We start from the raw sequence: 17,919 nt of genomic DNA on the forward strand, positions 1-17,919 counted from the left end.
CACTGCTCTTCTTTAGGATTCAGACATAAACTAATTTTTTTCAATCCAGTGGCCACTACTGTGTTTGCCAAATTTGCTGGTGTAGTGAGTACAGCACTTTAACAGCAACATCTTTTAGGATTTTAAATAGTTCAGCTGGAATTCCATCACCTCCACTAGCCTTACTGTTAGCAATGTTTCCTAAGGCCCACTTGTCTTCATTCTGCAGGATGTCTAGCTCTGGATCAGTAATCGCACCATCATGGAGGAGAGATACAAATAGTTTGGACTTTCAGGCAAGAAAACCTGAGTTCAAATCCTACCTTAGACACTTAGTGGCTAGAGAGGTGTGACCTTAGACTTAACTCTGGCCTCAGTTTCCTAACCTATAAAATGAACATAATAACAACACCTAAACTCACTGAGGTACCAGGCACAAAGCACTTTGAAAATCTTAAAGCACTAAATAAATGCTAGCTATCATTACTAATGTTATCACTGAATAGCTATCCTGAAAGACTTGTAACACTGCCCTGTGGAGCAGGATTTAGATGTATTTGTTTGGCCCCACAAGGCAAAGTCAGGACTAATGGATAGAAACAATAAGAAATCTGATTTCTCCTCAACATAAGGAAGAACATTTTAACAAGAGCTGTCCCCAAATGGAATAGGCTATCTCCTGAAGCAGAGAGATCCCCCTCATGTCACACACGTAAGGAGAACTTCCACAGCCCAGGATTAAGGCTACTACAGTAAGGATTCCTGAACTGAGTAGGAGATTGAACTGTATGTCAGGGAAAGTCCCTTCCAACTCTGAGATTCCATAAGCCCCAAAATATTTAGGATTAAAAAGGACAAAGAATTAAAGAACGTAACGTGAAAGCTGCAGGGGGTATCATGAAAGATTAAGATACATGTATCACTTCAAGTGAACCTGTATCCTACGCATTTAAACCAGATAGGAAGTTGGGCACTCTCCAGAAGACCTATGAAAGAATGCTTATGCTGTGGCTCCAGCCCATGTCTGCAATGAATTCTCCTCTCTCCTTTTCTCCCATCAAATGACACCTTCTGAAATCTTTCCCATCCTCCAAGGCCCAGCCCAAATATCATCTCTGGCAAAAAGCCTTCCCTCATCCCCTTAGGCAAAAGGGATCTTTCCTTCCTAGAACCTGACACAGCATTTTATGCCTATCTTACTTATTAAATTATATATTTTTACCATATGTAAGGCACTACCCTAGGCACATGGGTTTTCTTCCAGCTCTAGATCTATGATCCTATGCGTTAATATTCTAATGTAGGGGAAGCACTTAATAAATGATTATCAAGTTGAGAGAAGTGATTATTTTTCTATTATATTAATAACCAATCCAGGGATTTTCTTTTGATTTCCTCATTCAGCCCCTGTAGGTCAGTTAGTCAGTCTCTGAAGGACACTGCTGATAGATGGGATTGCCCGAATCCTCTGGGAACATGCTCCTTGATCTTGGGCAGGACCCCTCCCAACTAGAAGGCCTTACTTCTGTTTAGAGTTTAAACAGAATCTAATCTAGGTACATTTCAGTTCTAAAGCATTAAGTCTATGCCCTTGTACCAACCTCCCTGCCCCCACTGGAGTTTAGGGTAACCCAGCTCATGAAGGAGAAAACCAACCAGAGTGGTCTGAGTAGAGATAGATTCCTTTGTCCAGATTGCCAGAGGCAGCTGAGTCTCATGATCAAGCCACATCCTCATGGAAAGGGGCTGAGGGCTTTCAGCCCACTTCCTCATTTGAAAGTCTAAACCCCTCATTAATTGTTTACCAATCAGGGTTGATTTTCACCTGTCGGGGGCATCCTCTTTTCCATGATCTTCATGGCTTTGTCTTTGGTTACTGAGGGAAACCACTGATTATCAATTAATTGATTAGCAGCTAGCCCAATTAATAAATTGATCATTAATTAGCCAGAAACTCAGTCTCTCAGGGCTTTTCATCCTTCTCAAAGTGAATGCTGAAGTCAGAAAAACAAGCAGAAAGGCAGGGAGGAGCTAAGGAACAATCTTGTTTTGGTAGAGCAAACTTTAAAGCCCTGTATAAGTGTTAGCTATTATTATCGTAATGGTTAGGCTCTCCTTGAGCCCTCTTCCAGTTAATACTTGAAGGCAAAGCCTAAGCTGTCTTCTTTACCCCTTATACCAGTGGTGTCATGGGCCTCCCCACCCAACTAGAGAGATCACACACCTAGATAACTTCCTCCTATATAAGGTCATGACTTGGCATAGTAAGACCTTGCATAGCAAAGCTTACTTCTCCTAATTAAGCCTGGAATCAAGAGGTCCAAGATGATTTTGATTGAAGTGGAGATAATGGCATGGATGGATATGGATTACAAGATCTTGGGAAGAACTGAAATAAGAACTAACAACCTAAGACTATCAGAAATAAACTCCTTCGAACAGTGGCAGCATTTTCCAGTCTATTGTATACTCCATAGAACACTTAGGGCACATATGGGAAAGAACAGAATGAGCCTCAAAAGTTTCAGAATGCTGCCCCATCACATGATCCTCAAGAAAGAATCATTGCACACACACTATTTAGCTATCTAATATTAGCTCACTCTGGGCATAGGTTGGAAAATTAATCCAAGACTATCTGAATTTATCCTTTGTATTTATTCCCTATTTAATTCTCATGAAAAGCTCTGGGATCACAAATGACTGAGCCCAGAAATGCCTAATGGACAGTCTGATAGCTCTTGGCTGTCAAGTTAATTATGACCAGTTGGAAAGATTTCTCTCAGATCTTATTTACAGGGCTATTAAAGAGGATTTGTGTAGCTTTAAAGTATGCAAAACCTGCAGTGAGAAGAGAGGCCCTTTCCAAATTTCTTAAACCAGAGTAGTCCACACTTTCAATTCAATAAACATCAATTACCTACTATGTACAAGGCATGCTGCTAGGATCAGGGCAATTTAGAAAAATGAAAATCATCGGTAGTCATCTTCTTTGTGTTAATCTATACTTTAAAGCAAATTCTCCTGATAAAACAAAAATTGTACTTATCTACTGAGATATTTTTTCAGGTCACTGTAGGGAATTTCCAAGCTAGTAAAATGAATGTAATCAACATTTTTACTATGGGTCCAGAATTAACCTTTCCTGGTTTAAGAGATAAGAATAAAGGGACTAAGCCCAAAATGAATAGCGAAACATTTTTCTAAATTTCTTTTCATCTTCTGGACTACCACAACACTCAAGATACAGTATTAGACACTCCTAAACGATGGAGTGATAGTCAAATGAGAAACACATTCTGTCCTAGTAAACTTAACCTAACTTTTACAACCTGCTACCTCATTATACCCTGATATCAGGCCTCTTCCCCAACAAAACTAATTTGCATTTCATTCTCCATATAAAACTTGCTATTCCCCTTCTCATGTCTTGGCATTCCTTCCAAATGAAGTGTCCCATACAAATGTCCCTACTAATCCATTCTTCACCTTCTTCAAAACAAGGCTTAAAACTTACTTCTAGAAGTTGTCCACAATTGACCTGCCTGACTTTATTCACTTTCCTATTAAGTGAGTATTTGGAACTTTTTAACCATTAGATAAGCCCCAAAATAGAATAGGCTGCCTGAGTAGGTGGTGAGCTCCCCATCTCCCCCACTTGGTCAGGAATAGGTGTAGAGGGGGAAGGTGGGGGGGGGTGTCCTACTCAGATGCAGGTTGGCCTTGATCACTTCTGAGGGTCTTTTCATTTCCGAAATTCTATGATTCTGAGACATATTTATTCAATTTTCACAGAATTAATTTGCATCTGTTGATACTTGTAAATGTGTTCTTTAGTTACTTCCACAGCTTGGGTATTCTGTCAACTCAACTAAATTATAAACTCCTTCAGGGCAGGGATTGGTGTCTTAGTTCTTTCCTATCCCCTAGCACCTAATATGGTGCTCTGTGTATAATGGGGACTTAATAAATGCTGTTGACTCACTGACTGCTTCTATGCTTGATGTTGACATCATTTACCAGCACTCTTCTGACTCAAAAAATGCAGTCTTAAAAGGCCAGTGCATTCAAGAAGACGAAATGTAACAGTTAATGTCAAACTTGGGAGGGGAGGGTGTGGTGTGAGGTGGAAGGGGTGGTGAGATCAGGAACATTTTTTTAAAAAGTGAGTGGAGAGTTTCCTCATAGAATTAAAGTACACACCTAAACTACTCCCCCAGGAGGTAACTGTATGTTCTATTTTAAAAGCTTTTTGCAAGACCTATAATGCTATGTAGCAAATTCTGCATTTTCTAAATTCAATGGATGGCAGTATCTTGCTTTTTCCTTCGCTTTTGTTGTTGTTTAGTCAATTAGTCACACTGGACTCTATGTGACCACATTTGGGGGTTTTACAGCAAATATACTAGAGTGGCTTTCCATTTCCTTCTCCAGCTCATTTTACAGATGAGAAAACTGAGGCAAACAGGGTTGAGTGACGTCCCCCAGGTCACACAGCTAGCTAGTGTATATCTGAGGCCAGATGTGAACTCAGGTTCTCCTGACTCCAGGCCAAGAGCTCTTTTCACTGCACTACCTAGCTGCCCCTTTTTCTTCAGCAGAGACTAAGAATCATCCTCTATATAATTAACCTATAATCTCCCCTCATTGGAATATTATTTTCTTTTTTTTGGAATATTATTTTCTTAAAGACCATTTGGATTTTGTCTTTGTATCTCTAAGATTTAACACTATCCCTGACACATAGCAGACACTTAATAATAGATTACATGGTGACTAGAGCCCCTGAACTTGGAGGCAGGCCTGAGTGGGTGTGTGACCCTGGGCAAGTCACTTAACCTGTCTCTGCCTCAGTTCTCTCATCTGTAAAATGAGCGTAACAATAGCACCTATTTCTCAGGGTTGTGGTGAGGCATAACTGAGAGAATATTTGTAAGGCACTCTGTAAAACCTTAAAATGCTACATTTAGCTACTGATTGATTTGAAGACCAGCACTGTCAAAGCTATCCTTTTTGCTGCTAGCTACATAGTCCCATCTTTAGTCTTATTTCAAAAATCTTATTTTCTAAACCTTGTACTTTTTTGATAAGTTTTGCCTCCAGGGTTTAAATCTATGAGCCCAAGAGCCCTTTATTTGCCCCTCTATTTGTTGATTCCCCAAAGCATAAAATTAAATATTGTACTCAAATAAGGGGTCATTTTACAGGATCAAGGGCATTTATAGAATCAGACTTAAAAGACATAGCTTATCCATATTTCTAAAACCATACTTATTCTCCAACTGGAGTAGGTTGACCTGCCATATTAATCAGTCTTAACTTCCAGTATCATCAACTCACTCTTCATTCTCCACCATTACAAGAAATCCTTATGGAATACTGGTGTGGATGCAAAACTCTGGATATAATAGTATTGTTTTTTATTTCCTTGAAAACTCATTTCTCATTTATTCTGCTCATTGGTTCACACCCCTGTGGGGGTAGACAAGGCTGTTCTTTATCTTTCTCCCAATAGTAGAACACAGACCTAAGAAAGAAACAAAAGAGAACTGCCCACCCCCAGCTCCCCACAAGCAGTAAGTTCTAAGGGGATTCACCAGTGGGAAGTTGGGGTGGGGTGAGGAGGATCAGCTCTTCTTGAACTGGTTTGAGATCTGACAATTTCTTCTTAAAGCTGATCACTTTTCAAGGACAAATGGGTGTCAAAATCAGGATGGCCTTACTTGTAAGACACCCAAAAGTCAGCCATGAGAAGACATATCTTATTCCCTATCAAGTCCAATCTTAAAGCCTTGCTAAATCCCATGGCTGCTCTGGCCCTGTTAGGTAATTCTCACTCCAGGTGTTTCTTCCAGGTATATATAATTAGATTATCCTAAATTTATATTGTGTGCATTGTAATTTTAAAATGCACAGAAATCCACCTTGCTAATGTGGAATAAGAAAAGAGTATCTCAGGGAGATAATGCAGCTGGATACAAAGGTTGAGGGTATCTCAGGGAAATAATAGTGCAGCTGGGTACAAATGTTAAGGATGAAAGATTATCACAGATGGTGGGGAGAATAGAAAAGTTAGCTAGTAGAGGAATGACAGCATTACTTCAAGAGACTCATAATTTCTTTTCATTGTTTCTAATCTCACCACCTCTTCCCAAACACTCTATGGACTGATACAAGATTAATCTTTCTAAAGTGTCACTTTCATCATGTCCCATATTGATGTATAAGAATTAGATTAATAATAAGAATAAGATTAGTTTTGTTGAGCCTTCAGGGCTGATCCTCATTCAAGTTTGCTTGTTCAGCTGGATATAAATCTCACTAAATCAGACTATCAAGGATAGAAGACCAGTCTAAATTAGTAAACGGTCAAAATTACAGAATATTTGGAAATAATTTTATTATCTTGGAGTACATATAATAATTTTGTGCTATTTTAATGAATAAGTAAGGAAGAGTTGTGCTCAGTACACTAATTAGTCACATAGAAATAGGTGCCTTTAAATTACTTGAAAAACCATTCTTTTAAATAATTAAAAGTACCTTTGAAAACTTGTTTATACTTCAGATCTACCTCACTTTACTAACAAATGAGTGCTTGGAGTATTGGATTAATTTTACTTTAAGCATAGCAGGGAAAGTCAACCTTTAAAAGAATGTTGTGGTGTGTCCTTTTGTAATTCAAATACAACCTTCTAAACTGTACATTTTCTAAGTTCAGATTTTAATATTTTGGGTTTTCTTAAAACTATATTGATTTGTGTAGCAAATCCTTTTTCCCCCATTGCTCATACAAAGGTTCATTTCATACCCTGTATTACCCCAAATTCTGATTTTTAAAAGATCAAATCTGTTCTTTCATTGCTATAGGAATCTCCAAATGAGGAAAATCCTTTTACCAATGCCAATTGTCATCTGTTCTACAACTTAACTTCTTACTGAGTTGCTCATGGAGGGCACTAAAAGGGTATGGGACTTGTACAGAATCACACAGAAAGTTTGTGTCAAAGGCTCCTAGCACTTGAATTCAAGTCTTCCCAGGCAGCCCCTGGATTAAAAGAAATCAGGGTCTAACATATTACAATCCAAGTACACAGAAGATCCAAATCCTTTGTTCTATCGCTATTACAGTGGTCTAACCCATCTCTGATTCTAAATGAATAGGGTCCAAATGAATGAGGCTTTATTGTATTTTAAACACTCCACATTTTAGATTTTCTATCTCCTTTTTACAATTGGATTTAATAAAAACAAAAGCCAAAGGAGACTAACATTAATGCCAAACCACCAAATAATAAATTCTAAGGGGAAAGTAGACTAATTTTTCATAGTGGAGTTTAGTTTTACTTACATCTGTGTTACAGGAGCGATACCGTTTCCTTTCCCCAAGGCAATATTTTCCACCTCCTGAAGGTCTGAAAAAATATTTTGTTTTACATGTGAGTATGATATATATATATATATACACATGTATATATACACACACAGAGATTCAGATACTCTGTGATCAGAACATACTATAAGCTACTTTAAAATATTAAACATTCTTTTATTAAATTTTAATTATTTAGAATATTAAAAATTTGTAAGGGTAATAATTTTGCATATAGCACACAAAATTAGATTACTATGATTAAAACTGTGTCTTCTCCTAATTGTCATGTTTAATATGCTTAGGAAAATTCAATGAAATTTATAGGTTGCAATTGTCATTGCAATTAGGTGCTCGGTCTTAGGTATCAAATAAGGGAAATCACTCACTTTTAGACATCTGCATAATACAAAGTCATCCGAGTTGCCTATAGCACAAAAACGGACTTGGTAGAGTATGTTATTATTAGCAGGGTCCACACACAAAAAAAGGTTATAATCTTTCTAGGCTGAAAGAATGGGGATTGCAACAACTTGAGCTACTGCTGCTATTAACAAGCATCTTAGGAAATCATTTCAGTTCAAAGTAGGAAATGTCAGAATGCTTGTATTTCTCCTTATTCCTAATTTAAGAATCACCTAGAGACCTTACATTTTTTGTTTGGAAGTCAGATGCCTGTATATTCTTTTATTTTATTTAATTTTATTTTCTGGTTTTACATTCTAAAGATTATTTAAATTACACCTCATTTAATGAAAATTTATCAATACTTAACTTCCTAGTTGACATGAATTATAGAATCGTAGAATCTTGGAATTAGGTAAGTGTTGAAGAATAACATTAGGAAAAGTAATATACCATTATTTGGGCAGTCTATTTTTAGGAAGAAAATAGTATATTTCTTTTTTTTAAGTCCAAGTCATCTCTTTTATATTTATTTTTATGTCTTTTACTGTTGACTGTTTCTTTGTGGCAGCCACATTTGGGTCATATAATTTGCATTCGTTTTATAATTTTGGCTCCCTCATGTCTACACTGGTCAATTAAAACGATATTTGGTTTATTTTGAATACCAGTGCCAAGGAAAGAAAATGGCTCAGCTGGCATGACAATCAGGAAGGGAATAAGTGCTCTTGATGCCCAAACCAGTTTACATGGTGGTGGTGAGAATAGAGACTTGGCTATAAGGAGGGAAGAAAAACAGAGAGAAGACATTAGCCTCATCGGTTTGTGCTCAGCAAGGGACTAACAATTCACAGAAAACAGTAGAGAGAAGAATTCAAGCAAGGCAGCAGAGAAAGTAGAGTCAGAGGTGTTTTAAAAAGAAAAACAATTCCATTTTAAGAGTAGTAAGAGAGTAAGTAAGCGAGGCAAGAAAAGGGGTCTAGCTTTCCTTTTGGAGAGGGAAAGAAGTGTTAAGTCTTTTTGCGAAGAACGAAAAGGAAAACTTTCTCCATACACAGCTAACAATAAAATGACAACAACAGTAATAACAATACAGAGGGCATCATAAGGCACCCTATTGATTCTGTACCACTAAGTCAATATAAACTAGAAAAAAAAGATCTCCAGACTGACCTCTGGACGGGAAGGGAGATGAAGAGAGTGCACTAACTGAAAATGGGAGCATCTCATTATCAGGTTGAGGAACTATTCATTCTATGGGAGAAGGGTGGAATATAGAGTAGAGAATAGTCCACCTGCCACTCTCACTAGTGGGAGACAAAAGCAACCCAGCTAGCAAAGCACAGCCAAGGGCCTGGCCTTGGGCCAGAGGGAATTCAGGATGGGAGAAGAGCAGGCTGACCTGCCTCCAGTAGTCCTGGGGAGAAGGGTAGTGGCAGCTCAGGAAGATGATTAATGGGGGCATGTGAAATGGAAACTATTTTAACACATGGCAGTATTCTTTTCATTGTGATTTGTGATGTAAATCAAGGCATTTCAACCCTTGAGGTGCTCTCACTGGCTCTTTTAATACTAATGTACCAGTAATCATTTTATGTGACATGTGAAAAAAAACATACACACACACACACACAAAAACCAAACCTCAGGTTTTCCTGGGGATAATGGTACCGAGCTGAGGCCAGATTTGGGAATATCTATGAATCATGTGCTACTTCTGAGAGTGGAAAATCTTATCTGATTATATCCTGAGATAAAAGGCCTTGATTACTACAGTAGGGTACCGTACATCAAATGTTTAATTTTTAAATTGGGGGGCAGGGAAGAAAAACCACGTCTGTCTAGCACAGTTCTTTCTTTCTCCTGCTCTCCTGCCGCGACGGACTGCTCTGAAGACATGCACTGGCTCACTGGAGAAACGTTTTTACAGATAACATGTGAAACCACAGCTTTGAATCATTTCCAACTGTGTCTTTTTGTTGGCTCCGGCTTACTTTAGCTACTTACGCTGGACTGTCACAGTGTCTTAAGGATGAGGAGACGCCTCCCCCGCAGGTCCTGCTGCACTCTCCCCATATTGACCAGGGACCCCAGCCCCCATCTACGCTCTGGGGCCAAGTGCCAAAAGGAACACACTCTCCCTGATAACACCACTGCAAGATTTCATAGAAAACAGAAAATTAGCTTCCAGGTGGCTAGAGCCATCAGGACAGACATATCATATATATTTATATATCTATATATCTCTCTATATATATATATTTACAAGGATCAGACAATGACCAATTATAGGCATTAGCGTTCTCCCAAAAGATAACAGACTGGTATTTCACTTTTCTTTAGCCCTATTTAGACAGTGGTTAGAGTGTGTGTGTGTGACTGGTGGATTATCTTTAGCCAGGCCCTGATTTATAAATCTGGAACGTACACACCAGGAGATTAAAAAGGCCTAACTCTGCTGCTTTTGCCTGGTTCCTCCTCACCCTAAGTTTTAGAGTTCCTCATTAGAGAGGGAGCTGCAGACCTCAAAATCTTTTTTAGACATTTAGTTCTCTTTAAAAAGATTTTTAGAAAAACACACACATTATTATTAAACTCATGGAATGATAACGCAACATGGAAAGTTCCCCAGTAAGGAATTTTTATGATGGTAATTGCTTTTTCTTTAAAAAAGAAAGTCTGGTTGAGGCTACAATGGTAAAGGAATTTGTTGCGGTATTTCATCTACATGAATAGTGCAGACATAATAAAAGTAATGCCAAGACACTGGGGACTGGGTACAAAAAATCATTATATATACTGACTAGCCATCTGTATAGACTCTGTACGAACATGTGTCCTGGAATATTTTTTAGCCTTACCCCCTGCAATAAACCACATACACTTCACATAAGGAGAAAGCCATGCATAATTTACCAAGGGATAGACGTATTATAATCAGCTCATAACTGTAGCATGATAAATCTTATTTTGCAGGGTATGGTAAACTGAAAGAATGTCTTTCTTTCTTTAAAAAAATCAGGCATTTTTCAGACTTTTGTTAGGGGCTTATTCTAAATTGTCCAGCGCTGAGAAATAGCACTGAAAGACACAGCATATTTGTATCAATGACAAAAGCTGAACATGGAAATTTACATGAAAAAAATAGCTAATGTTCCATAGTGCAGCATGCACCCAAGTACCCAAAGATGCCCTCCACCCACCCATACTCACATAATGTGATTTTGCTTTTGTTTTGTAATAATGATGGAAATGAGACCTGCCATAATTGTTGTTTTTTTTTAAATTTCACTAGCAATATCAACTTGTTGCTCTCCTCCAGATAGCTACCACATTTTTTTAGAAAGGCTTCCATAATTTCGCATAACAGAGAAAATGCTAAATTTAGAGCAAGGGGGCCTGAGTTCAAAGCCCATCTCCACCCTCCCCCATCCCTACCACATCCTTTATACACTTACTAGCTCTGTGACTTCAGGCAAGGTACTTAACTTCTCACTACACTGAGCCTCTGTTTCCCCATCTGTAAAATGGGGATAATACTATAGTGAGAGGCAGTCCATCAGCCTTGAAATCGGGAAGCACTGGGTTCTAATCTCTCCTCTGACAAATACTGGCCATGTGACCCTGTGTAAATCCATTAATCTTTCAGTGTCACAGGTAACTAAAGTACAGAATAGGTGCAATCTTCATTGGTAGAGGGAATTCCTTTACCTAAAATTCTTTACACCGATGAAATCACAGGTCTGGTCAAAAATAAAATAAAACCATAGTACTAACCTAGGTACTACTAGGTCACTGGGGCTGCTGTGACATTCAAATGAGAGAGTATACTTAAATCACTTTGTTATATAAATGCCAAGAATCATCATCATCATCATCACCACCACCACCACCGCCACCACCATCATCACTCCAATTTATCTGCTAAAAATCCACCAGCTAAAGTAGCAATTTTCAAACTTTTTGGTCTTACGACCCCTTCACACTCTTAAAAATTTTTGGGAACCCGCCTCCAACAACTTTTGTCTGTATGTGAGTTATATCTATCTATAATTACCATGTTAGAATTGAACATATCTTAGTATTACTATGAAAATAGTTTTGACCTCGTACAGCCTATGAAAGGATCATGGGGACACTAGGGGGTTCTGAGACCACACTTTCCAAATCACTGAGCTAAAGAAACAAAAGGCTATGCAAAGGTAGTATCTTACCATTCCTGCCCCAACAGCAAATCCAAGGACATCAGATTATTTAGATTTTTAAGATCTTACTTTAAAAAGAAAAATATTTATCCTAGTGCTACGAAAACCAAATGAAAGTCAAAAGAAAAAAGGCAAGGTGGTACACTTGAGAAATAAATGACCAAAAAACCTGGCACATAAGCCTGACCATGGATAACTCTGAGTTAGTAAGGTAGGGTCGGCCAAGAGAAGAAGAGGCTGAGGTGATCATTACTATCTTCAAGTACTATAAAGGAAAGGTTCTGAAGAGGATTGTGCCAAATACTTATATCTACAGAGGATTATACAAGAAGAAAGGTTAAAAAATAAAGCCGGTGAGACTTTGCCTAAATATAAGAAAGGATTTTCTTTACACCAATTGGACTAGATTATCCCAAAAACTTTGAAAATTGCTACTTCAGTTGATGGATTTTTAGCAGATAAATTGGAATGATGGTGGTGGTGGTGGTGGTAGTGATGAATTCTAATGAAGAGAAAGATTTAGCACCACCTACCTATCTAAATGCTATTTCAGACCAAGGATTAGATAATATAGAATAAATTCACCAAGAGAAACTTTCATTCATTAAATGTAATTTTTCCCTCTTTTCATGGGATAAAGAAAAGAAAGTCCTCCAAGAATGAGGGATGTGCTATTCCTGTCTACCAAAAAATAGGCACAAGGTATAGGCCAAGGCAAATAATCACAGACAAGCCTTGTTTCCTATAGAAACTAGATTTTTGGTATGCGATAAATTCACTGTTTAGGTTATAATATATTACTTAGAATGTCATTATTACATAGATCTTGCGAATGGTTTCCTAGAAGCCTTTTCACCGCATAAATTCATGCTATTCATTTTATCAATTCCCTGGAAATATGACACAGTATGTAATTATGTCAGCAAGTTAAGTAATGTAGATTTATGAGTAAAGAGCTAACAAGCCATAACAATAAAAGAATCTTCCTGTCAGCTAGTTGTTACAGAGAGCAGGGTCAGGCTTGACAGTCTAAGTATATATGAGACTAGCAACTAGGAATGTTTAAATTCTAATCTCAGCTTTAAACCTGATTACTTCTGACCCAACAGAAGTCACTTCATTTCCTGGCTTTGGTTTCCCTATCTATAAACTGAGGGTTAATTTTAATCCCTTAAGTCCAATAGGATCGGAGGTGGTGGTGGAGGCAGGGGGAGAGTGTAGTAAAGTAATAGTTAAGCCAAAGCCAAATGCTGATGTGGTAGTCTCAAAGGCTGTACTATGATGCCAAAGGTGACTTTTTCTAATTCTATGTTGCATGTAGGATTACTATTCTAAATAGCAGTTAGCTAGGTTAATTCATGGAAAAGCAGACTACTTGTCTGTCTGTCTATCCATCTCTAAATACCTGAAGTGTTCACATAATAATTGCATGACCCTGGATGAGTTACTTTTGAGTGCTCTGAGCAATTTTCTAACAGTGTGAGTTACAGCTAGGTGCCAGCATGAATTGACAGAGAGAATTCCCTCTCCTGAGAGTTCCCTATACCAATGAAATCTAAGGTCTAATCCCTGAAATGCTCACTGAGATCAGATGGGAAACTGAGCCTTCCTTCTATTAGATTTGGGTGTGTAGGACCAGTTTCAGAAAAGGTCACAAGTTGCTAGGTTTAGGGCTATAAGAGACTTTCAAGTTCATCTAGTCCACACCCCTCATTTCATAGACGGGAAGAAAAGTCCCTGAGAAATTAAGCGATTTGTCCAAGGTCACCAGGGAGGAAGTGAAGGGCCTGGCATTCGGACTCAATTCCTCTGATTGTAGATAGAGTGCTCCTCCTACTGTACCACCCTACCTGTCTGAAGTATAGAATTGCATATGTCCAAAGTAGACAAATAAATATCATAGATGTATTTGTCATTTCTCTTTTCTCATCTTAACCCCAATATCTGAATGTTTTTTTTAATTGCACAATGAAACTAATCTACAAACGTGATGTTTTCCTAAGAAGATTTTAAAGTATTTTCAAGAAACACTATTATTTTCTGAACAATATGGCTTACTACTACTACAAGGCCACAGCTGTTCATAAGCTACTAATAGGACTAATAAGGACTTAGAGTCCTTAACTTGAAGGCATCGGGTGATGGGTTCCAACAATGATAAAATATAAATCAAATAATGAAACATTAAAAAAAATAAACCAGGAATCCACACAAGGGAATTATGAGGTGAACAGAGATGTAAGATTAATTTGTTTCCCCCTCTGCAGCTAGGCCATTTTGGGGATGTAATTTTTTGGGATAACTTGTGTGACAGCTAGAACTGGGTCCAGCCAGCATCTGGAAGGAGAGACCTCTAAGGAAATTCCAGGTTTCTAAAGGAAATGGTATTGGTGATTCAATACAGAGCATTCTTCCTGAGTCAGAACAGCCCTGGGTTGGAGGGAGCACACTGTGCTGTTCAGAAGGACTATCTTTCAGCTGGGATGTAAATAATGGTCTGCTTTGCAGGTGCAGGGACACAGAACACTAACATCCTGGATCAGGTTCTGAATCAGAACATGTCTTCCCTCAGCATCACTGCTTCTAGGATAATTGGAAGAGTTATTCTCCACTTCCTGCCCTTAATAGTTCTGGGCCCAGTCAAAGGGTACTGCATCCTATCCTAAAGTGAATTAAGAACTGAAGATGTACATGAGCTGTATCACTTATCCAATGCCTTAGATAGGTATCTGAGATCCCAATTCTAAGCCAATTTTCACTGACACAGTTCTATTTCATAGAACAAACAAGATAGGAGGAATCTAGGTGATTTATATGCAAACCTCATTTTTACTAAATTTTTTCTTCTATCACAGGCTCTACTGTCATCATCAAGTTTAAGGCAACAGATTAGGTATTTGGAACCTCCTTTGTGGTCACCATCAGGGCTGGCAAGGAGTGGCTCCTGACCGTCTTCCATATTTCTCTCAGCACTAATGCCAACCCTACCACCCTAATCTTTGCAATCCCCACCTCTGTGCCCTATTTCATCCTCCTTCCTCAGATATTGGTACAGTGCTGGTTCCAAGCCAAAGAGCTCTGACTATTACCACATCTGAAGAAAGTTCTTTGGCTGCAAGTTATGCTGATTGATTCTCAGGAGTTTCTGACCCGTGGACACATAGTACCAAGTGCACTGTCTGGACTCATCAAATTTCCTCCTTTTGTTAATGCTACTGTCCCTGAGCATCTCCATTCAGACCATATGGTTCTTATTCGATCCTTGAATGGCTTGTTCAGGCAGCCTTCCAATGGCTGTAATAGCGATGTCAGACCCCCCAGGACTCACGCAAAGATCAGTTTTTAATTTTTTGGCCATATTTCTTACTCCATCTGTTAAATGTGCATGGAACAGATCCCATACTTGCATGGAACATTTGTGGAACTGCGCCCCCGGGCATACATCCCATATCTTTTGCAGCCAGAGCTTGACGAGATCATCGTCCATCCAACCCTCTGGATGCGTCTGTGCTATCACTCCAGTAATATTTCTCCCACTTTTTTTTTAAAGTAAAGATTTATTCTGAACTACGAGCAGCTTTAGTTTTATCCTGTTGGCTAGACAGGCTATAAGTTCTTTCAAGTTCTGTCTGATGAGGATTGTTTTGTAACTCAGGGGGCTAGGATCAGAGGCTGTGAGAGTTCCACTCATGTTTCTTAGACACGGTACTTGGATGTTGGTACTCTGAACTTTCAGAAGTCCTTTATTTTTAGTTCTAGGTTCATTAGAAGACCTCAGACTATGGAAATATTTGGTCTATGGAAATAATTTTGCGAGATAAATCATACCGACTATCAACAAAAATTAGTTTCAAATAAAAGTAATATTTCCCCCACTTTTCAAAACGGGCTATTAAGTACAGAAAGATCAACTCGGGTGCCCAACATCACATAGTCTGATCTATGATATAAATCCAGTCTTGAATCCATGTGAATACCCCCCTGTGAAAATAAGAACTATTTGCTTGATGCTCTACAACAGGGAATATAGGCACGAGTGTGCTGGAGACAGATTGTACAGGCTTGCTAGAATGAGTTGTTCAATTTTCACCATAGTATTTATACCTTAGAAATCAGCGAACTACAAATCAGGGCTCCATTTATTGTTTTGTTGATTGTCTAGATTTAAGAAAGTGATGGAGAAAAAGTTAATAATGCAGGTTATGCTTTAAAATATGTCCTGCACGGTTTTCCTCCCAGAGAGCTGGTTGTTAAATATTTACCAGCATACTCCTTGCATCAGAGTATCATCTCTTTTTTATTTTTTGTTTTTGGCAGGGCAATTGGGGTTAAGTGACTTGCCCAAGGTCACACAGCTAGTACATGTGTCAAGTGTCTGAGGTCAAATTTGAACTCAGGTCCTCCTGACTCCAGGGCCAGTGCTCCACTCACTGCACCACCTAGCTGCCCCCGGAACATTATCTCTAATACTTGCTCCATTTCACTCACAGTTTTATATCACACATTACATGAGGACATAAAATTTCCTTTTCACTCTGTGAATTGTATACCCTGAAATTTAAAAGCAAAGTCAGAGAAACACGTTGACATAAATGCTAACTATTTCTTAGTCTGTATTTCTAAGGAGTCACCAAATTGACACAGAGTTATTTCTGCCTGTGGTGGTTCCAACTAAAGCAAAAACTTTTAATCCTGGTTGGATTTGATATCCCCAAATCGATACATACTGAGAAACCTCTGTCTCTGGCAGCAGTAGGCAATTTTCAAGAAGAAAAATACTTGAATGAAGACATTACAAAACAGCAATCCACACAAAAGATAATGATAACTAGCATTTATATGTAGTACTTTCAGGTTTACAAAGCACTTTACAAAAATTATCTCATTTTATCTTTTATCCTCCTAACAACCCTCGGAGATAGGTGCTATTGTAATCCCCATTGTACAGAAGAGGAACCAGAAGCAGAGGTACAATGACTAGCTCAGAGGCATACAGCTAGTGAATGTCTGAGGCCAGATGAGCTCAAGTCTCCCTGACTCTTGGTCCAGAGCTCTATCCACTGTACCACCTAGCTGCCTCTCAGATGATAAATGCAATTAGTAAGGATACAGCAATATGCTGTCTGAATAGCCCTCAAGTTTCTGTTTGGTGTTATGGTCTAGCTACGTGCAGCTTGGAAGTTCTTTGGAAGACTTAAAAATCCTAAAAGCCCCTGAAAGCAACATATTGAGGACCACCTTCTAGTTGTTTAGTTGTTTTTCAGTCTCACCTGACTCTTCATGACCCCTTTTGAGGTTTTCTTGGCAAAGATACTAAAGTGATTTGCCATTTCCTTCTCTGGCTCATTTTACAGATAAGGAAACTGAGGCAAACAGGATTAAGTGACTTGGTCGCACAGCTTAGTAAGTGTCTGAAGCCAGATTTGAACTCAGGAAGAGAAGGCTTCCCGACTCCAGGTCCACTGCACCACCTAGCAGCCCTCCACCTTCTACAGCTCCTTCCTTTTTCCTTCCAGGGGTATTTTTATTAAGACTTTTGCTAGTTCCATCTCTAACTCTTTCTTTCCCTTAATCTCTCTGCTAGAACCTTCTAGATTTGTTTTATAGAAGATCTCTTTGACATTGCTTTTATCATACTGTCATGCTGTGACTGTAAATGGCCTGTTGGTGAGAACCCTCTAATACAGTTACCTATAATGAGAATCAGAACTTTTAGAAATCAAATTTATTACTAATGTCCTACCTCATGTTCCCTTTTTCCCCTGAGATTTACATCCCATTCTTACTCCATGGCAATTATTACCCTTCTCTCTACCAGCTAACCTAAACAGATTTAAAATTCCTTCCATGAACAATTTATTGAGCACCTACTACGTGTAAGGCTCATAGGAGGCAGGCACTTTTCTATATTTCTATATTTTCTATATTTCTATATTTCTAGTAGCTCCCTATTCCCTC

The 17,919-nt window shown here is 38.6% G+C and overlaps 1 protein-coding gene across 2 annotated transcripts in view; it reads right to left on the reverse strand.

Annotated features, from left to right (window-relative positions):
* Positions 1-17,919, reverse strand: part of ADAMTS6 (ADAM metallopeptidase with thrombospondin type 1 motif 6) — a 316,340-nt gene that overhangs the window by 80,804 nt on the left and 217,617 nt on the right. For both annotated transcript variants that reach the window (XM_036736575.1, XM_036736573.1), the window contains exons 12-13: positions 9,764-9,909; positions 7,331-7,394 (exon numbers count right to left, since the gene is read on the reverse strand). In XM_036736575.1, coding sequence (XP_036592470.1) covers positions 7,331-7,394; positions 9,764-9,909 — 210 coding nt within the window. The remainder of the gene's footprint in view (positions 1-7,330; positions 7,395-9,763; positions 9,910-17,919) is intronic.

This window comes from Trichosurus vulpecula, chromosome 1 (assembly GCF_011100635.1).
Source record: "Trichosurus vulpecula isolate mTriVul1 chromosome 1, mTriVul1.pri, whole genome shotgun sequence".
NCBI lineage: Eukaryota > Metazoa > Chordata > Mammalia > Diprotodontia > Phalangeridae > Trichosurus > Trichosurus vulpecula.